This window comes from Nuphar pumila, chromosome 7, assembly GCF_984573655.1.
Source record: "Nuphar pumila chromosome 7, dmNupPumi1.hap1.1, whole genome shotgun sequence".
NCBI classification, from domain to species: domain Eukaryota; kingdom Viridiplantae; phylum Streptophyta; class Magnoliopsida; order Nymphaeales; family Nymphaeaceae; genus Nuphar; species Nuphar pumila.
In genome coordinates, this window is record NC_143255.1 from 124,369,352 (window position 1) to 124,385,736 (window position 16,385).

A 16,385-nucleotide genomic window follows, 5' to 3' on the forward strand; every position below is an offset into this window, starting at 1 on the left:
TTTTTGATAATTTAATATTAAAAATAAATTTTATTATTAAAATAATACTTAAAAGCATTAAAATAGTCTGTGTCCACACGTCCAAGCATGTCCACTCCCAGCACCATAATAAACTGATCTCACAAAAAATATAGCTTCAAATCCAAAACAAAACCTACATACAAGCGGACCTCATCATCTGACATTTTTTTTTGTGGTGAGGAGCATTCACGGAGAACCAGATCACTTAATGGGTCTGTCTCCCTGCGAGGCCATCATCTGATATATGATGTGGTTTGTCCTTCATTCAATCCTAACCTTGCTTGGATGTTAACCAATCCTAGTTAATCATATAGATGCATCAAATGGACGGTTAGGATCAACATAGATCCTCTGAGATGTGATGTCAGAGGATAGGATTTTTTAGACCTTGTTGGGCATCTGCATAGTTCTTAACCGAACAATCGGTGTTTATAGTATATGCACACAATCCATCCATCATATTTTATAATAAATGGCTTTCACGAAGTATTCCTCTTAGGGGTGTCAATGGGTCAGGTTTACCTGAACAGACCCGTACCAAAACCTATAGGGTCAAGGTCTGGTGATAAAAAGGGTCTGATTAAGAACCCAGTGGTACCAAAAGATCCGATTAGTATATAGATCCAGGTATGGATTGTAAACTTTCAAACCAGACCCAAATCCAACCTGAGTTCCGATTAACACCATAAATTTTCAATATAAAAAAGATAAAAGAGCTAACCAGTAAAAATGAGTCGCACAGAACTTCCACACGATTGTTTATGCGTAAAAGTGATATAAAGTTGTAAGAAAACACAGAATCAGGGATAAGCTTGGAGCTATGGACTAAGGTGAAGCATACACTTCCTGGTGGCAGAAAAGGACTGCCACGACTTCTTATTCAAACTCACCAATGCGTCAAGAAACTCATTTCGCTTCTTCTATATGCAGTGCAGGACTGCAATCTGGGTCACGTGGATACAGCTGCCAATACAGGGATACAACCATCTTCATAGAGTAACTCCATTTGGAAAAAGTATAACAGGGGACTATTGAAAATGTAGTACCAATGTTACTATCAAACAATCTCTGTGCTACCGTCTCCATCAATCTCAGATGAATGGTTGGATTGGGTAGATTTTGCTGTAAAGTGCAGAGCACTGCATAAAAATGATTATCACACCAACATGTTCCAAGTCTTCTTACATGCAAGAGATCAGCAAACTCAACCTTAACCAATCTCTGTGACTTGCCAATTTGCAGCCAATAAAACAACACAAAGAACGTCTAAAATTTATTTTCATTACAATCCTTGCTAATCAAAGACGCCTCCTTAACAGATCCAAAGAAAGTCAAAAAGGGTGAGAACGTAATGATAAGAAGGTATAGCCAATAGACAATACTGATGTCCACCGTGCAGCAAGACTATTGAAAAGAAGAATGACACATTCCAATTAATGTTCTACGAGTATCCCAAGCAGTGAAAGTCCATATGCAAACATCCACTGGCCATCATATCCTCTCCTCACTCTCCTTCATTAAGGATGGGGACAATCAATGGCTTCAACTGTGCTAGATATACTATGGCCCACCTGCCAAAGAGAAAAGAGAAAAAGTTTGATAAAAGCAATTTGAACACTCTCGCTATCTCACCAGTTTATACATGAACAAAATGAAGCATATCCAGGCATTCCCAACATCATAAGATGAGACCAGATTCATTAAATATCAAAGAATCCAACAGCAGATCATTTAATCCAAGTTCTCCGAAAGAGACTCAGTTAAAGTTTTTCATGCTCACAAAAATGGAGTTCTTGAGGAATACTGAAAATGGCATAGAAAAGTTATATCAAAATCAAAGGTGCCATTGTAATTTCCCATGAAAATAGACTTTTTGTGTCAAAAGAACCTTTAGAATCAAAGAGCATATATTCATGAAGCACGTCATGTTTGACGTCTCATATACCTTTCCCCTCTTCCTCTCCAAAATTTTAGTGGGAAAAAAAGTAAGCCGGCTGCTGAAGCAGCAACAACAATGACTAATAAGCAATGCCAATGTCAGTACTGAACCAAACTTTAGTGCAATGTGACAGGTCTAGAAACATGCCACCACCCAGCTAATGGAATTTATTTAGAAGTTTGGAAATTTGGATGTTTTCTATGTCAAATGCTACAACTAAATTGTCTCAAGCTGTTCAAGGATAGAGTTACTGCCATACAGATTTATGCTGACAAAGGAAACAACTTTAAGCATTTGAAGCACATAATCTTGTGTGTGTGTGTGTGTGTGTGTGTGTGTGTGTGTGTGTGTGTGTGTGTGTGTGTGTGTGTGTGTGTATGAAGTACCCATACGAAGGAAAAGATAACTCACATCATCCAACAACAAACGATTGTCGTGATCACCAATGTCAAATGGAGCCTGTAATGACCAAAGAAAAACTCAATCATGTAAAATAGATTCAAAATAACAATGAAAACCAAACAACATCAGAGAAATAAAGATAACAAGAGTTGCACTTGTGACACGTAAAAGCCAGAAGACATTGTGAACTAGAAAAACATTAAGAAGATAAGACAGACTCTTTATTGCTATATAACCTTATTAAGAAAGATATCATACCGTTTGCAACAATCTGCAAGGATAAAAAAATGAATGGGGTGGCTTTAAAGCATTACACGGAAAAAAAATCTAACAAAAAAACATACATACACAAAATATAGTTTATTGAAGGAGTCCGACTAGAGGATGAACCAAATGCTCATATGAAAGCACAGGTCATCGTAAACTCTCAATATTTTATTTCAAAAAAAATCCTCAAATTGCAGGATGAACAAAATAATTTCCAAGGACCAGATGAATATAAAAAATTCACTAAGGTTAAAAACGAGTTGAGCCTTTTGTACAATTGGAAAGAACAACTTGTTCATGAGAAAAGAAAACATTCACATTTCTACTGCTTGCGCCCAGAAACATCAAATTTTCAACAGCAACACAAAAGGATGCACAGAGACCAAGAATCCTGAAACATCAATGTACAAATCATTGAGATTTATCAAACATGCATGATATTGGACATCCTATTCATAATTGGAAATTTGCAACACAAAAGCATGAAGAAACATAAATATATGATTGGTGTTAAGTATATGTAGCCTGGTGTCCATTGAAAATACATGTTAAAATTTGCTCAAACATAGACACAGATGCATCGCCTCCACAAAAGGAAATAACTTCATTTGATTATGAATAAATAGAAAATGCATGAAAACATTGTTCAAATAGACACAGAAGGTATAGCTGAAAGATATCCATATACTTGGGTCGTGCATCGCCTCCACAAATGGAAATGTAATGTTAACTTCATTCGATGAAATGTTTTAACGTGTGTCTTGCATCAGTAAAGATTTTCATCTAAAGATACCAGCTTGTCATTTAAGCCCAATTTCTACTCCGGTCATACCATTCATACACGACACAATCCAAATTGATGGAAATAGTGTTTCATCTTAAGCTTATCTTGAGTATGCACATTCATGTGCTTGGTGCCATTGTTAACACCCATAAATCAATCCCAATTCCACAAGAGATTGGCACTTGTGGCACAGGAAACTGATTACAATGACCTCCTCAATGACGCGCTATTACATATTCATAGACACATCTATAAAAATAAGAATGGGATAAATGATTGTTTTGCAGGAACATGTACATCCTGTACCCAAAAGGGTGCAAGTCATCAAGATTTGACGAAGAAGCCACATTAGCTTAGTGCATCAGAGCCCTTAATAACTGCTCAAATTCAATAATCACAATGACCTTCTTAGAGCTAATCCAATCAGCATTACACCACTTACTGTTAGCACAGCAAAATTCTCCAAGCTCTGAAGTATGAGAATTACTCTACATATAACTAAGCTGTGTTTGCCCATCCAAGTGCATCTTGAAACACGATTCCACCCGTTATTACCATTAGGAATCTTGTTTTTTTTATCAAATTCTAAGAGTATAAAGCCTTAATGTACTACAGATTTTATCCATCAAAGAGTCCTAGAAATTTCCATGACGTTTAGCTCGATGCCGATTACAGATTTTATCCATCAAGATCGCAGTCGATCCGTGTAGATGGCAAACAATCTCCGATCAATTGGCAACAAGGTCTCTCTATGGGGTATCCTTATCACAGTCAGGACCAAAAAAGGAAAAGAGGGTAGTTCCCCCGAAGACTTCTGAAACCTAATCCCTACGTATACCATGCAACTGAAACAAATCCTTACAGATTGAACAAAGAAAAGAGGCAGGCGTTGAGAGATTCACGACTTTTGCCATCAAATTAGTAAATGCGACGACGACAATCCGATTGATTCGGCAAGAAGAAAGAAGCAAATCCCAATTGTAATTAAAAATCAGACTTGCATATGAATTCATGTAGAGAGAGAGAGGGCGCAGAAGAAACGTACAGGTTGGTGGATGGGCCCCTGTTGCAGCAGAGTCGGACAAGAAGAGAGGCGAGGACGCCCACGATCACGAACATAAGGGTGGTGAACCAGAACCCCATCGAGGATGGATATGACTATGCCTCCCTTCTTTCCCCTTTCAACCTTCTTCTGCCTCTGCTATGATGCGATTTCGATTGTGGGGGATCCTTGTATTTGTGAACCACCCTAATGGGGACCAAGGAGAAACAAAGAAAGAGAAGGAAGACGATGAAACAACCAGCGGAGCGTACCCAGATGGTCTCTCTCTCTCTCTCTCTCTCTCTCTCTCTCTCTCTCAAGATATATTGGGTCGTCGGGTTTGTACCGGGTACCCGATCCAAATTGAACCCGAATTTCCGGATATGAACTTGAAAAGTGTCAACCCCAATAATATTCAGGTCTACCCGAACCCGACCCGAGCAATATGTGAGCCGGGTTTGGGTTATGATTTTTGCTAGGTACCAAACCTGAGCTGGTTTTTTTTGCTGAGTACCCGACCCGACCCTAGTATTTTATATGTATTTTCAGTAGAAGTAAATTTATGAAATTATGTGAGTCAGAGTTTGAGAATTTTTTTTGTGACCCAACACTCGAACCCAACGGATGAGTTTAGGTATACCCTGATAGGTTGGGTAGCCGACCCGTTGACAGCCCTAGCTACCAGAGGTGACTCAGGGTGCAACCTGAAAGCAAAACAGATGCAATAACGTTGCATTAGGGGTGTCAACGGGTAGGGTTTGACCCAGACCCGGCCCGTTTCAAACCCTATTGGGTCAAGTTTGATGATAAAAAAAGGAGGTTAGATTAGAAACTGGGTCAGACCCAAAAGGTCCGATTAGTATATGAAGGCGGGTATGGTTTGTAAAATTTTATATCAGACCCAGGTCTGACCCAAATTATGATTAAGACCTGTGATTTTTCAATAAAAATATAACAAAATATTATTTTACCAGGTATGGATGGGATCCGTTTCATGTAATCCTTATAGAGTCCATGTATGATTTTCCTTATAGCAGACCCGATAAAAACTGGGTCCAGACCCGGTACCCATGCCTCAAAACAGATTCAGGTTGACTCACTTGAGTCCAAACCAGATCTGACCCATTGACACCCCTAGTTACCATGTTAACAAAAAAAAAACATCCAGTATTTTTTTTTTATGATGAAGGAAAACCGTATCACTTAATGGATCCGCCTCCCTGCAAGGTCTCTGGTCTAAAGACACGATCAAATCAGAGTTCTACCTTCCCTTAAAAAGAAAAGGATAAATATTTGAAACCATTCATTATGAAGGTTATTATTGTAAATTGATTATGATTTAATAATAACCTCCTTTAAACAAAAAATAAAAGCGAGCCTTTGTTTGACAGTTTTCAATAAAAAAGAGGCTTATATAAAAAAATTTAAAAAAGTAAGGCCTTAATTTAAAATTAGGGGCAAAATGTTGAGCCCTAAATTAGTATTTTCCAATTTATATGTAGCCATTTTTTGTGAAGCATACTTGCCTAATTGCATTAACTTCATTTCTACTAAACATCCATTTTGACATTTATCAATAAAGCACAATTTTTGTCATAAAAAATGTCAAGATAGATTTATCATACATATTTTACTCATATTTTTACATGTTTTTATGCATGATCTTGAGCATATTTAAGGTTTAAATGCTCATGCTTAGTTGAGTTTGGCGTGTTTTCATGCAGGGAAGCTTTGTTCTGAATTTCATAAAAAAATGAAGCTAAAATGAGCAATTTGGAATGGTTTGAAGGCTTATGGATCGAATCCCGAAAAACAAATTGATCCAAATGTTAAGATCCAGATTTTGATTCATTTTTAAAGGCTCAAAAAGTCCAAAACACCCCTAGAGGGGCACCAACCACCCTTTGGAATTAACCTAGGTCCTAACATTGCTTTTAGGAATAGATGATAAGTTGGTGTTTTGTAATTTTGAAAAATTGAGCATTTCTTAATAAATTTTACAAAAACACCCCCTAACCCTATATTAGAGTATATATAACTTTTTTACCCTAGAATTAGAGCATCTTGCATCTATCCTTTGTGTTGTCACCTCCTTCCCTCATCTTCTCCTAAGGTGCCGCCCAACCCTCCTCTTCTTCTTCTTCCCAAACTCTACATCCTAGTTGTCGGTTAGCCTTCAAGCTTTTTTTTGGCCATTAGGTCACCACAACACCCAATGTTGCTTCTCATCTCCATACCCGATGTTCTTTTTGCTACTGCACTCAGCTTCCCCATTCGTAGCTTTGTGAGAAGGTGGTTGATCGCCTGGTAGAGGCGGCATCTTGTGTCATAAACTCAGGATAAAAACACCATGTTTTAATAGAGGTAAGATCGCTCTCTTATCTTCCAAATTCCATTAGACTAAGATTGTTTTTATTAGTTTTGATTAGGATTAGGGTAGTCCAGCCTCTTGGCTTGTGTTTTGCGATTGTGTTTTTGGCTGGAAAACTCCTAGCCACCGGCATGCTTGGCCGGTTTTGGTTAACCGGCAAAGAGTGCTTTTTGGACCAAATCTAGTCCAAGAACCAGGTCTTTTTCATTTTATTTCAGTAGGTTATACTAGGATTGAGTCTAGGATATCTAGGATCGTTTAGACACCTTGTTTGTCATTTTTGAATTTTTATTTTGGCTGAAAAACTTCTTTCTTCGTCGGCCAGATTTCTGTTAGTCCTACAAATTTTGGTCTAATAAATAGACAATTTTGACTGATCCAAAAAAAGTTTGTAGATGAATTTTTAGTATGTCATAGATGCACATGTTTGAAATAATCCCTCCAAATTTTAGATCAATCCAACAAGGGGTTTGGATTTTACCGTCATTTTACCAATGCCAATTTTTTGGCCCTACAAAAATCTGGTCCCTGATTTTGGGTTGAGCGGTTTTTGGAATTTATTTTTTTTATTTAATGTCAAGTTTTTCCTTTCCTAAAAGTAATTAGATACTTTTAATAAGGTGTGGATATTTCTTCTATATTTTTTGGACTTACCTAAATTCATTTTTGGAAGGTCCCAAAAAGGAGAAGACCTTCTCCTTTTTGACCTTCCATTCTTGGAGGTTGGTAGGTCTAGTTTAGTTGTTTTGTTAAGTTATTTAGCTGTTAATTTCTTAATTGTTTCTTAGTTAGGATTAATTTTGTAGTAGGTCTGAGTTTGTTTAGTAGTAGTTTAGGCTAAGTTAGTTTGCCTTTATTAGTTCTTAGTTGTTAGCTAAGTTAGGGTAGTATTTAGTGCATTATTGAAAATCAGGTAGGGTAGTTTTGTCTTTTCCTTGCATTTTCGGTTATGTTTTGTGTTATTCTTTGAATTTCAGATTATTTCAGGTTAGATTAGTCTATATCTGATATGTTTTTAACAGAAAAATAAAGGGTAAGTTTTGTTTTTTCTTAAGTTTCATTGAATATAGTTGGGGCAAATAGATACGTAATTTAAGTTGGTGTTTTGTTTTGATTGTTCTTAATTAGTATTTAGTTTAATAAATGGTAGTTCTTGCTGTAATTTGTTGTTGATTAAGTTAGTTAGAGATTGGTTATATTAGGTTAAATACTTTTTAGGTAACTTGATTGGTTTAGTTTTAATTGCTTTACTTAGAGTAGTTGTTTTGGTTCATTGTCTTAGCTTAGATTAGTTTATTTGATTTATTGTTACTAACCATAGTCAAGTATTATAGTTTAGGTTGTGTTTCTTATTGTGTTTTCCTTGTGTTTCACATGTGTTAGCCTCAAACTTAAATGATATAGGTGGAGTGTGGACTGAGGTGAACGCATCAAAGCATTCTTATACACACGGGCATTACGAGCTTGTCCTTGAGCAGTAGAAGACTGCTCTTATTTTCTTGTTTTTTTTTTTAATTAGGGCACTAGGCCAAATTATTATTTTGGGTTGTATTAATTTTATTTAAGCACACACGTTTGTAATAGAATTGATTGCGTATTTATTTTACATTTCTTATTTTACTTTTGAGGCAATAAAGAGTGTGTTTTGTTTGAAGTACAAAGTTTTTATCTCATTCCTTGTGTTTGACCCATACTTCACCACTAGTGTGAGCCGATATTTATAATTTGGTGCACGGTTTACACTGACAATTTTCATTGCAAATATCTTTTTAAAATACCTTTGAGAAAAGTGCCACCAAATTTTTGGCATCGTTGCCAAAAAATGGTGATTTAAAACCAAGTACTCACTTTATTGCCTTTGTTCACGTATATTTAGGATTGTTAGTTTGCTTTTGTATTTTTTAGGATTGTCTAATTTATTTTCCTGCTAATATTCTAGGATTGTTTAGTTTGCTTCTGTTTTATATCTAGGATTGCTAGAACCATGTTGAGTGTTAGCCTTAGAGACTGTTTGATTTTTCTGCCCAACCCACCTATTAGGATAACCCTTTTAGGCGACTGAGCATCTAGTTTGCTTTCTGTCTCTTTAACTGTACTTGAGTGGTGGTTGTTTATTTCTTTTAATTAGTTATCTATCGTGGTTTGTACGTTAGGTAGAATTTCAATTAGGTTAGGTGCATAACTGGTATAGTTGCCAGCTTATGCAAGGTCGTCAGTCGTAGTTTGCCCTCTTACATTCAATTGTAGACGATCTCGAGGAGATCTTACGCTTCTCTCATAGACTGAATACAATAGGTGACCAACAATAACAAAATGCGCCATCACGGCCTCTTCGAGAGTACTTCATCCCTACTAAGTATACCCAGGCCTCCTACATCAAAAGACCCAATGTAGGAGCTCTATATTACAAGATTAACGCTAGCGTTATTCAAATGTTGCCTTCATTTTACAACCTTAATTCTGAAAATCCCTATAGGCACCTCAACGAGTTTTTAGAGATCTGCTCTATAATTCGAATCCAAAATTTTAATGAGGATGCCTTACGTCTCACTTTGTTCCCATTTTCGCTTAAAGACAAAGCCAAACATTGGCTTCACTCTTTGGACACGGTTGAGATACGCACACGGGATCAAATGCAAAATAAGTTCTCTAGAAAATATATTTTCATAGGTCGAACAAACCAATTTCAGCGAGCCATCACTAACTTTTCTGAGCTAGATGGTGAGCAATTCTATGAGACTTGAGAGAAAATGAAAGATCTTCTTAGAAAGTGTCCCCACCACCAGGTGCCCAAATGACAGTTGGTGCAGTGTTTTTATGATGAATTATTTGAACGAAACCATTAGATGATCGATTCTTCGTGTAAGAGTACTTTCATGCTAAAGAGATTGGATGAAGCATGGAGATTGTTTGAAACGTTGGGTGAGAATTTGCTCTATCATGCTTCTTCCTCATGATCTGAGAGGGTCACACAAAGCAACCCCAAGAAAGGAGGTATCCTTGAAATTTGTGCAGTGACTAAGTTGCATAGCAAAGTGAACTTGCTCACTCAAAAATTTGACAAGCTTCTGACAAGACCCTCAACAGTCCATCCAGTGTATATCCTATGTTCTAGTCCAACCCATTTCATGACTGAGTTTCCATCTGTAACTCAGTATCCCGAGTTCATCTAGGAGCAAGTGCAAATTGCTCAGGGATTTCCCAAGCCTGTAAACAACCCATATTTTAACACTTATAACCCAAAGTGAAGGAATTACCCGAATTTTTCCTGGAGGAACTCTCAGTCCATTACTTATGCCCCACCTCCACCCCAGGCCAAACCTAATGCTTTTGACCAGTTATATTCTAGGCATGCGTTTCCTCAGGCATACCCGAGGACTACCCAACCCGTACCTTCTCATATAGAGCCCGCACATCAACCATTCGAGGAGAGAATTTTCCTGGCACTTGCAGACATAAAATCAAGCAACCAAAGTACTATGGATAAGTATAACCAGATCCTGCATTCTCATACCCAGTCCATTTCCAAGTTAGAACTTAAGATGGGTTAGATTGCAAAGACCTTAAACAGACGAGGAGAGGGTAGCCTACCTAGCCAGCCTGTACAAAATTTCAAGAGGAATAAACCTATGTTTGTTGGTTTGCACATGACTGACTCACATCCAGAGCTGGCAAAGACAGTCCTAACCCTTAGGAGTGGAAAGGAGCACCATCATGAGGCACCAACATCCTTTAAGCCACAAAAACAAGACTAGACTACACCCAAGGCTTAGGAGGACCCGAAAGAGAAAGTTCAGAGAAAAAGGAAGTTGAACCCCCAAGCCTATATTCCTAAGCCTCCCTTTCCTCATGCACTTCAGAACCCCAAGCCTTTAGGCAAACAGGGAGTGAAGATGCAGAAGATGTTGAACTTGTTCAACTAAGTGCATATTAATCTCCCCTGCTTGATGCAATACAGTAGGTCCCAGCTTATGCCAAGTTCTTCAAGGAGTTATGCACACAGAAGAGGAAATCTAGAGCCATGACTCCTACCAAGGTCATGCTCCCCGAGTAGGTGAGTTCGATGCTATGGCACCAAACGCCACCAAAGCTCAAGGATCCAGAGACTCCGATCATTTTATGTGTCATAGGAGATATCACCATTGAGCGAGCACTGCTAGAGATATCACCAGTTTAGCGCAAGTGTAAATATCTTGCTCAAATTCTTCTATGATTCATTTGGGTTGGGAGAAATAAAGCCAACTCTGATGACCCTACAATTAGCAGATCGGTCCATCAAGATCTTGAGAGGGATCTTGGAGGATGTTCTAGTCAAGGTCGATGAGTTCTATTTCCATGTTGACTTCATAATCTTGGACATGGAGGGAGTTGATGTCTATCGACATACCTCGATTATTCTCAGCAGGCCGTTCTTAGCAATGGCTAATGCGTGCATTAATCATTGCATGAGGGCGATAAATGTCTTCTTTAGCAATAAGAAGGTGCGATTAAACATCTTCAATGCTACCATGGCACCAACTGGGGAGGATGCCTGCTTCCAGATTGACACAATACAAGAGATTCTAGAAGCAAATACATCCATTATATTACTGAGGATTTGTAGCAGTCCTATATGGCCATTGATTTGTACGGTAATGTAGATGCCATCGATAGTGTAGAGAGTAGGGATGTGTTAGATAGGATAAATGTGTCTTTTGCCAAGTCCAGATGACCAGCGTAATCATGGTGATTCAAACCTTTTCCTAGGTTGGCTAAGTTCCCTGCGAAACCATCCATAGAGAGCCTTCTTGAACTTGAGCTAAAGTCCTTACCAGCTTCGCTCAAGTACGTTTTTGTAGGAAAGGGCAACACGTTGCCAATCATTATTGCAACAGATCTAACTACACAACAAGAGAAAGAGTTATTGCGCATACTCAAAGAGTATATGACATCGATTGGGTGGTCCATAGAGGACTTAAAGGGCATTGATCCATCTTTCTACATGCACAAGATATACTGTGATGATAATGTCAAGCCTGTGCAAGAAATGTAGAGACGCTTGAAGGTCATTAAGAAAGAGGTGGTTAAGTGGTTGGATGTGAGGATCATATTCCCCATCTTTGATAGTCAGTGGGCGAGTCCTATGCAAGTAGTGGCCAAGAAGTCAGGGCTCACAGTGGTTCCGAATAAAAAAGGAGAAAGCATCCCCATGAGGACAACCACGGGGTGGCGAGTCTATATTGATTACAGAAAGATGAATGCTGTCATGAGCAAAGATCACTTCCCATTGTCATTCCTTGATCAAATCTTGGAGAGGCTCGTAGGCCAGATCTATTATTACTTAGATGAATATTCAGGATATAATCGGGTGAACATACACCCATAGGATCAAGAGAAGACTACGTTCATCTGTCCCTACAGAACTTTTATGTTTCGTTGTATGCCATTTAGGCTTTGCAATGCCCCAGCTACGTTCTAATGTTGTATAATGCCTATATTCTCTGACATGGTGGACAAAGACTTAGAGATCTTCATGGATGACTTCTCTGTCTATGAATCTTCATTTAAAGATTATCTCAAAAAGTTGAAAAAGTTATTACAGAGATGTGTTGAGACAAACCTAGTATTGAGTTGAGAAAATAGCTATTTTATGGTGCAGCAAGGGATAGTACTTGGGCATGTTATATCAGCAAGAAGCATAGAGGTAGACAAGGCAAAAGTCGAGTCTATTTCTAAGTTGTCTTATCCAACATCGGTTAAGCAAGTGAGATCATTTTTGGGGCATGCAGGTTTTTATAGGCGGTTCATCAAAGATTTTAGTAAGATTTCTAGTTCGTTGTGCAACCTGCTGAGAAAAGATCAGCCTTTTTCCTTTGATTCAGAGTGTTTAGTGGCTTTTGAGCACTTCAAGAAGGCCTTAACTACAACAACAATTATCCAACCTCCTGACTGGTCACTACCATTTGAAATCATGTGCGATGCATCATATTATGTCATGGGGGCGATCTTGGGCCAAAGGGTAGACCGAAAATCCCATGCTATCTACTATGCAAGCAGGACTCTCTCTGATGCGCAATTGAACTACACCACTACGGAGAAAGAATTGTTTGTTGTAGTCTTTGCTTTAGAGAAGTTTCAATCCTACTTGCTAGGATCCAAGGTCATTGTCTTCTCGGATCATGCAGCACTCAAATACTTATTATCTAAGAAAGACACCAAGCCCTGGCTCATTAGGTGGGTTCTATTACTCCAGGAGTTTGATCTTGAAATTTGAGACAAGAGTGGGAGTGAGAATGTTGTGACAGACCACTTATCTTGTCTGACAGTTGAGTTCATTGTGGATAGTATGCCTATAGGCGAGACTTTCCCCAATGAGCAGCTACTGGCTATCTAGAGCACATGTGTTCCTTGGTTTGCACACATTGTGAATTATTTGGCAATTAGATCTGTACTTGAGTATTGGTCTAAAAGCGAGATACAACTTTTTAAGGCTCAAGTAAAGTATTATTTCTGTGAGGACTTAGAGTTATTCATGACATATGTAGACCAAGTGATTTGCAGATGTGTGCCAAAAGAGGAGGTGGAATCAATCTTGAGATTTTGCCATTCCCTAGCATGTGGCGGCCATTTTAGCAGTTGCAAGACGGCTGCTAAGGTTTTATAATATGGATTCTATTGGCCGACACTGCATAAGGATGCAACAAAATTCTGCAAGAAATGTGTCCGCTGTCAACAGATGAGCAATTTGTCCAAGCGAGACATGATGCCCTTGGTTCCCATTCTGATCGTGAAGATATTTGATGTGTAGGGAATCGACTTTATGGGTCCATTTCCACAATCACTTGGCAATTTATATATCTTATTGGCAGTGGATTACATCTTAAAGTGGGTAGAGGCGATGGCCACCAAACCAATGACCACAAAGTGATGCTTACGTTTATTAAGAACAATATCTTTAGTAGGTTTGATATGCCTCATGCTATTATTAGTGATGGAGGCAAGCATTTTATGAACATCCACATGGTTTCCCTTTTAAGGAAGTACACGGTGTACCACAAAATTGCTACTCTATATCACCCACAAACGAGTGGCCAAGCAAAAGTATCAAACATGGAGATCAAGTGCATTCTAGAAAAGCTGGTTAGGCCTGACCACAAGGATTGGTCATAGAGATTAGATGATGTGCTCTGGGCCTACCGCACTACGTATAAAACTCACATTGGCATGTCGCCCTATCGGTTGGTCTTTGGGAAGTTGTGTCATCTACCAGTTGAGCTAGAGCATAGAGCATACTGGGCATTTAAGAAATTTAATTTCGACATGGCCCAGACAGGAATAGAGCGACGACTGCAGTTAAGCGAGTTAGAAGAGCTACGTAACGAGGCGTATTAAAAAGCCAAAATTTATAAGGAATGAACAAAGGTTTTTCGTGACAAGCACATTCAGCTGAAGTCGTTCATCCTAGGGCAAAAAGTTTGGCTTTTCAACTCCCAGTTACAGCTCTTCCCAAGCAAGCTCAAATCGAGATGGGATGGACCTTACATTGTTAGAGAAGTATTCTCATATGGTGTTGTGACAGTGTTTGAGCCACGCACAAGGAGGATATTCAAAGTCAATGGGTAGAAACTGAAGCCCTATATCTCGGATCTCACTACAGGGCAGGATATCGAGTCTATAGAACTCATCGATTGCCATGACTAGGGTAAGTAATTTTCTTTGTATCATAGCTTAGGATTTGCGTACTTTGCATTTTGTTCTTTCTTTTCTAGATAGGGTTTAAATAATGTCATGTATATATGGATCTTATGTGCTTTTTAGTGTTTATGAGTTTGCAGGTGTAGGACAGAAAGGAGCCTCGTAGGAGCAATTGCAAAGCCAACTCAGTAGAAAACCATGCATCTGAGAGTGCATGGTAGTGGTGCAAGGACACAACGACAACTAGCTCGAGTGAGTTTCAGCTCATGAACATGTCATATCTATCCTTTCCCTTATACTCTTATTTTTACTTTCCTTAGGTGTGCATTTGCATTTGCATTTTGTATTGTAGTATGCCACTGAGGACAATGTCATTTAAGCATAGGGGAGGGTATGTGTAAACACCCCAAAATTTTTAAGTCCATTCCTAACATTGCTTTTCGCAGATGCCAAACCCCTGCAAGGCGATAATCTGAGAATTTTTGTTATTTATGTTATTTGAGAATAATGATGCCTGTTTTGGATTTGAATTTCAATTGAATGATTATAAGTCTTAGCACTTGGATTTGACTAATTTAAATTCGTATAGCCTTATGCATTGATATCTATGTTTTGTTAGATGTATGCTCCACTCATTCAAAGACGGATCCTAAATCCAATACCAAACCTTAATTGGATCCTACTAGGGGTACAGGATCTGAAGAATCGAATTTAGATACGAGTTGAATACCGAATAATATCACACCCAATTATTAGCCTTAAGTCATATTTAACTTCTCGTTAGATAAAGGCAATGCAATTATGAATTTAGAAAGGGATTTTAGATATCCTAAATAGGACTCTAAATACTGTAAATGAGATAAGATTTAAAATTCAATTTGTTTTGAAGTTTTTATTTGGAATAACACACATAGTATGATCCCTTGTATATTTATGAGGATACTGCATGGAGGAGCATTACAAGATTTTTCGTAAGCCATAAGTGACAATTTATAACTAATGACAAAGAAAAAATATATAGAATGAATGATATAGATTGGGCTCTTGAAATTAACCAAAAGATTTTCATTGAAGAACATACGAGGGAAACCTAGATCTGGAATTCAGGAAAGATACCCCAGTATATTGGTTTAGTTCTTGTAATGAATTTCATAGACGAAATTCCCTTTTAAGGGTGGAAAGATGTAAAATGAGGAAAATTTTGAAAATTATAGGAATAAATAAAAGGAAATTTTTCTTCAGAATGGATAGGATAATATGATTTTTTGAATGAATTGGATCCAAATGGATCTTGGATCCAAATAAGGTCATATTGAATCTAATATATGGTTTTGGATATAGCAAGTGGATTTGGATCCTGCATGGATCCAAAACCCAATTGAAGTTTGATTGAATTTTTAATATATCCAAATATGGCATAACCCCAATCAAGATCCGAAAACCAATTAAAGAGTTTTATAAAGTTATAGTATTAAGGGATCCAACCCAAAATCTGAGATCCATTAGAAAACTCGTATGTATATAAATAAATTAATGAAGACATTTGCAACAAAAAATGAAGTAGTGTTGTGGAGATGTTTGTTGGCTCTTTGAGAATTGACGCGAATTCAAATCTCACCACACACACACGGTTTTAGTAAAAGGGCACTACATTCTTTTTTGACAAAAACCTATAACACCTATATGTATATAAATAAATTAACGAAGACTCAATTTACAATGAAATGAACAATAATGTTGTGGACAGGTTCGTTGCCTCTTTGGGGAGTGACCCGAGTTTAAATCCCCCTACACACAAGTTTTATTTTGGTGCACTATGATTCTTTTTTGACAAAAAATTGAAATTTGATGGTAAGTTTACATGTTTTATTTATTCAAGATATAG

General features: G+C 37.9%; 1 protein-coding gene across 1 annotated transcript; it reads right to left on the reverse strand.

Annotated features, from left to right (window-relative positions):
- Nucleotides 1-1,284: 1,284 nt before the first annotated feature.
- LOC149833329 (V-type proton ATPase subunit e1-like) lies at nucleotides 1,285-4,728 on the reverse strand. Its single transcript, XM_090012804.1, has 3 exons — nucleotides 4,459-4,728; nucleotides 2,372-2,419; nucleotides 1,285-1,592 (listed from the first exon to the last, which is right to left on the reverse strand). Exons 1-3 carry the CDS (start codon nucleotides 4,554-4,556, stop codon nucleotides 1,526-1,528), a joined length of 213 nt encoding a protein of 70 aa, XP_089868930.1. The 5' UTR covers nucleotides 4,557-4,728; the 3' UTR covers nucleotides 1,285-1,525.
- Between the last annotated feature and the right edge of the window lie 11,657 nt (nucleotides 4,729-16,385).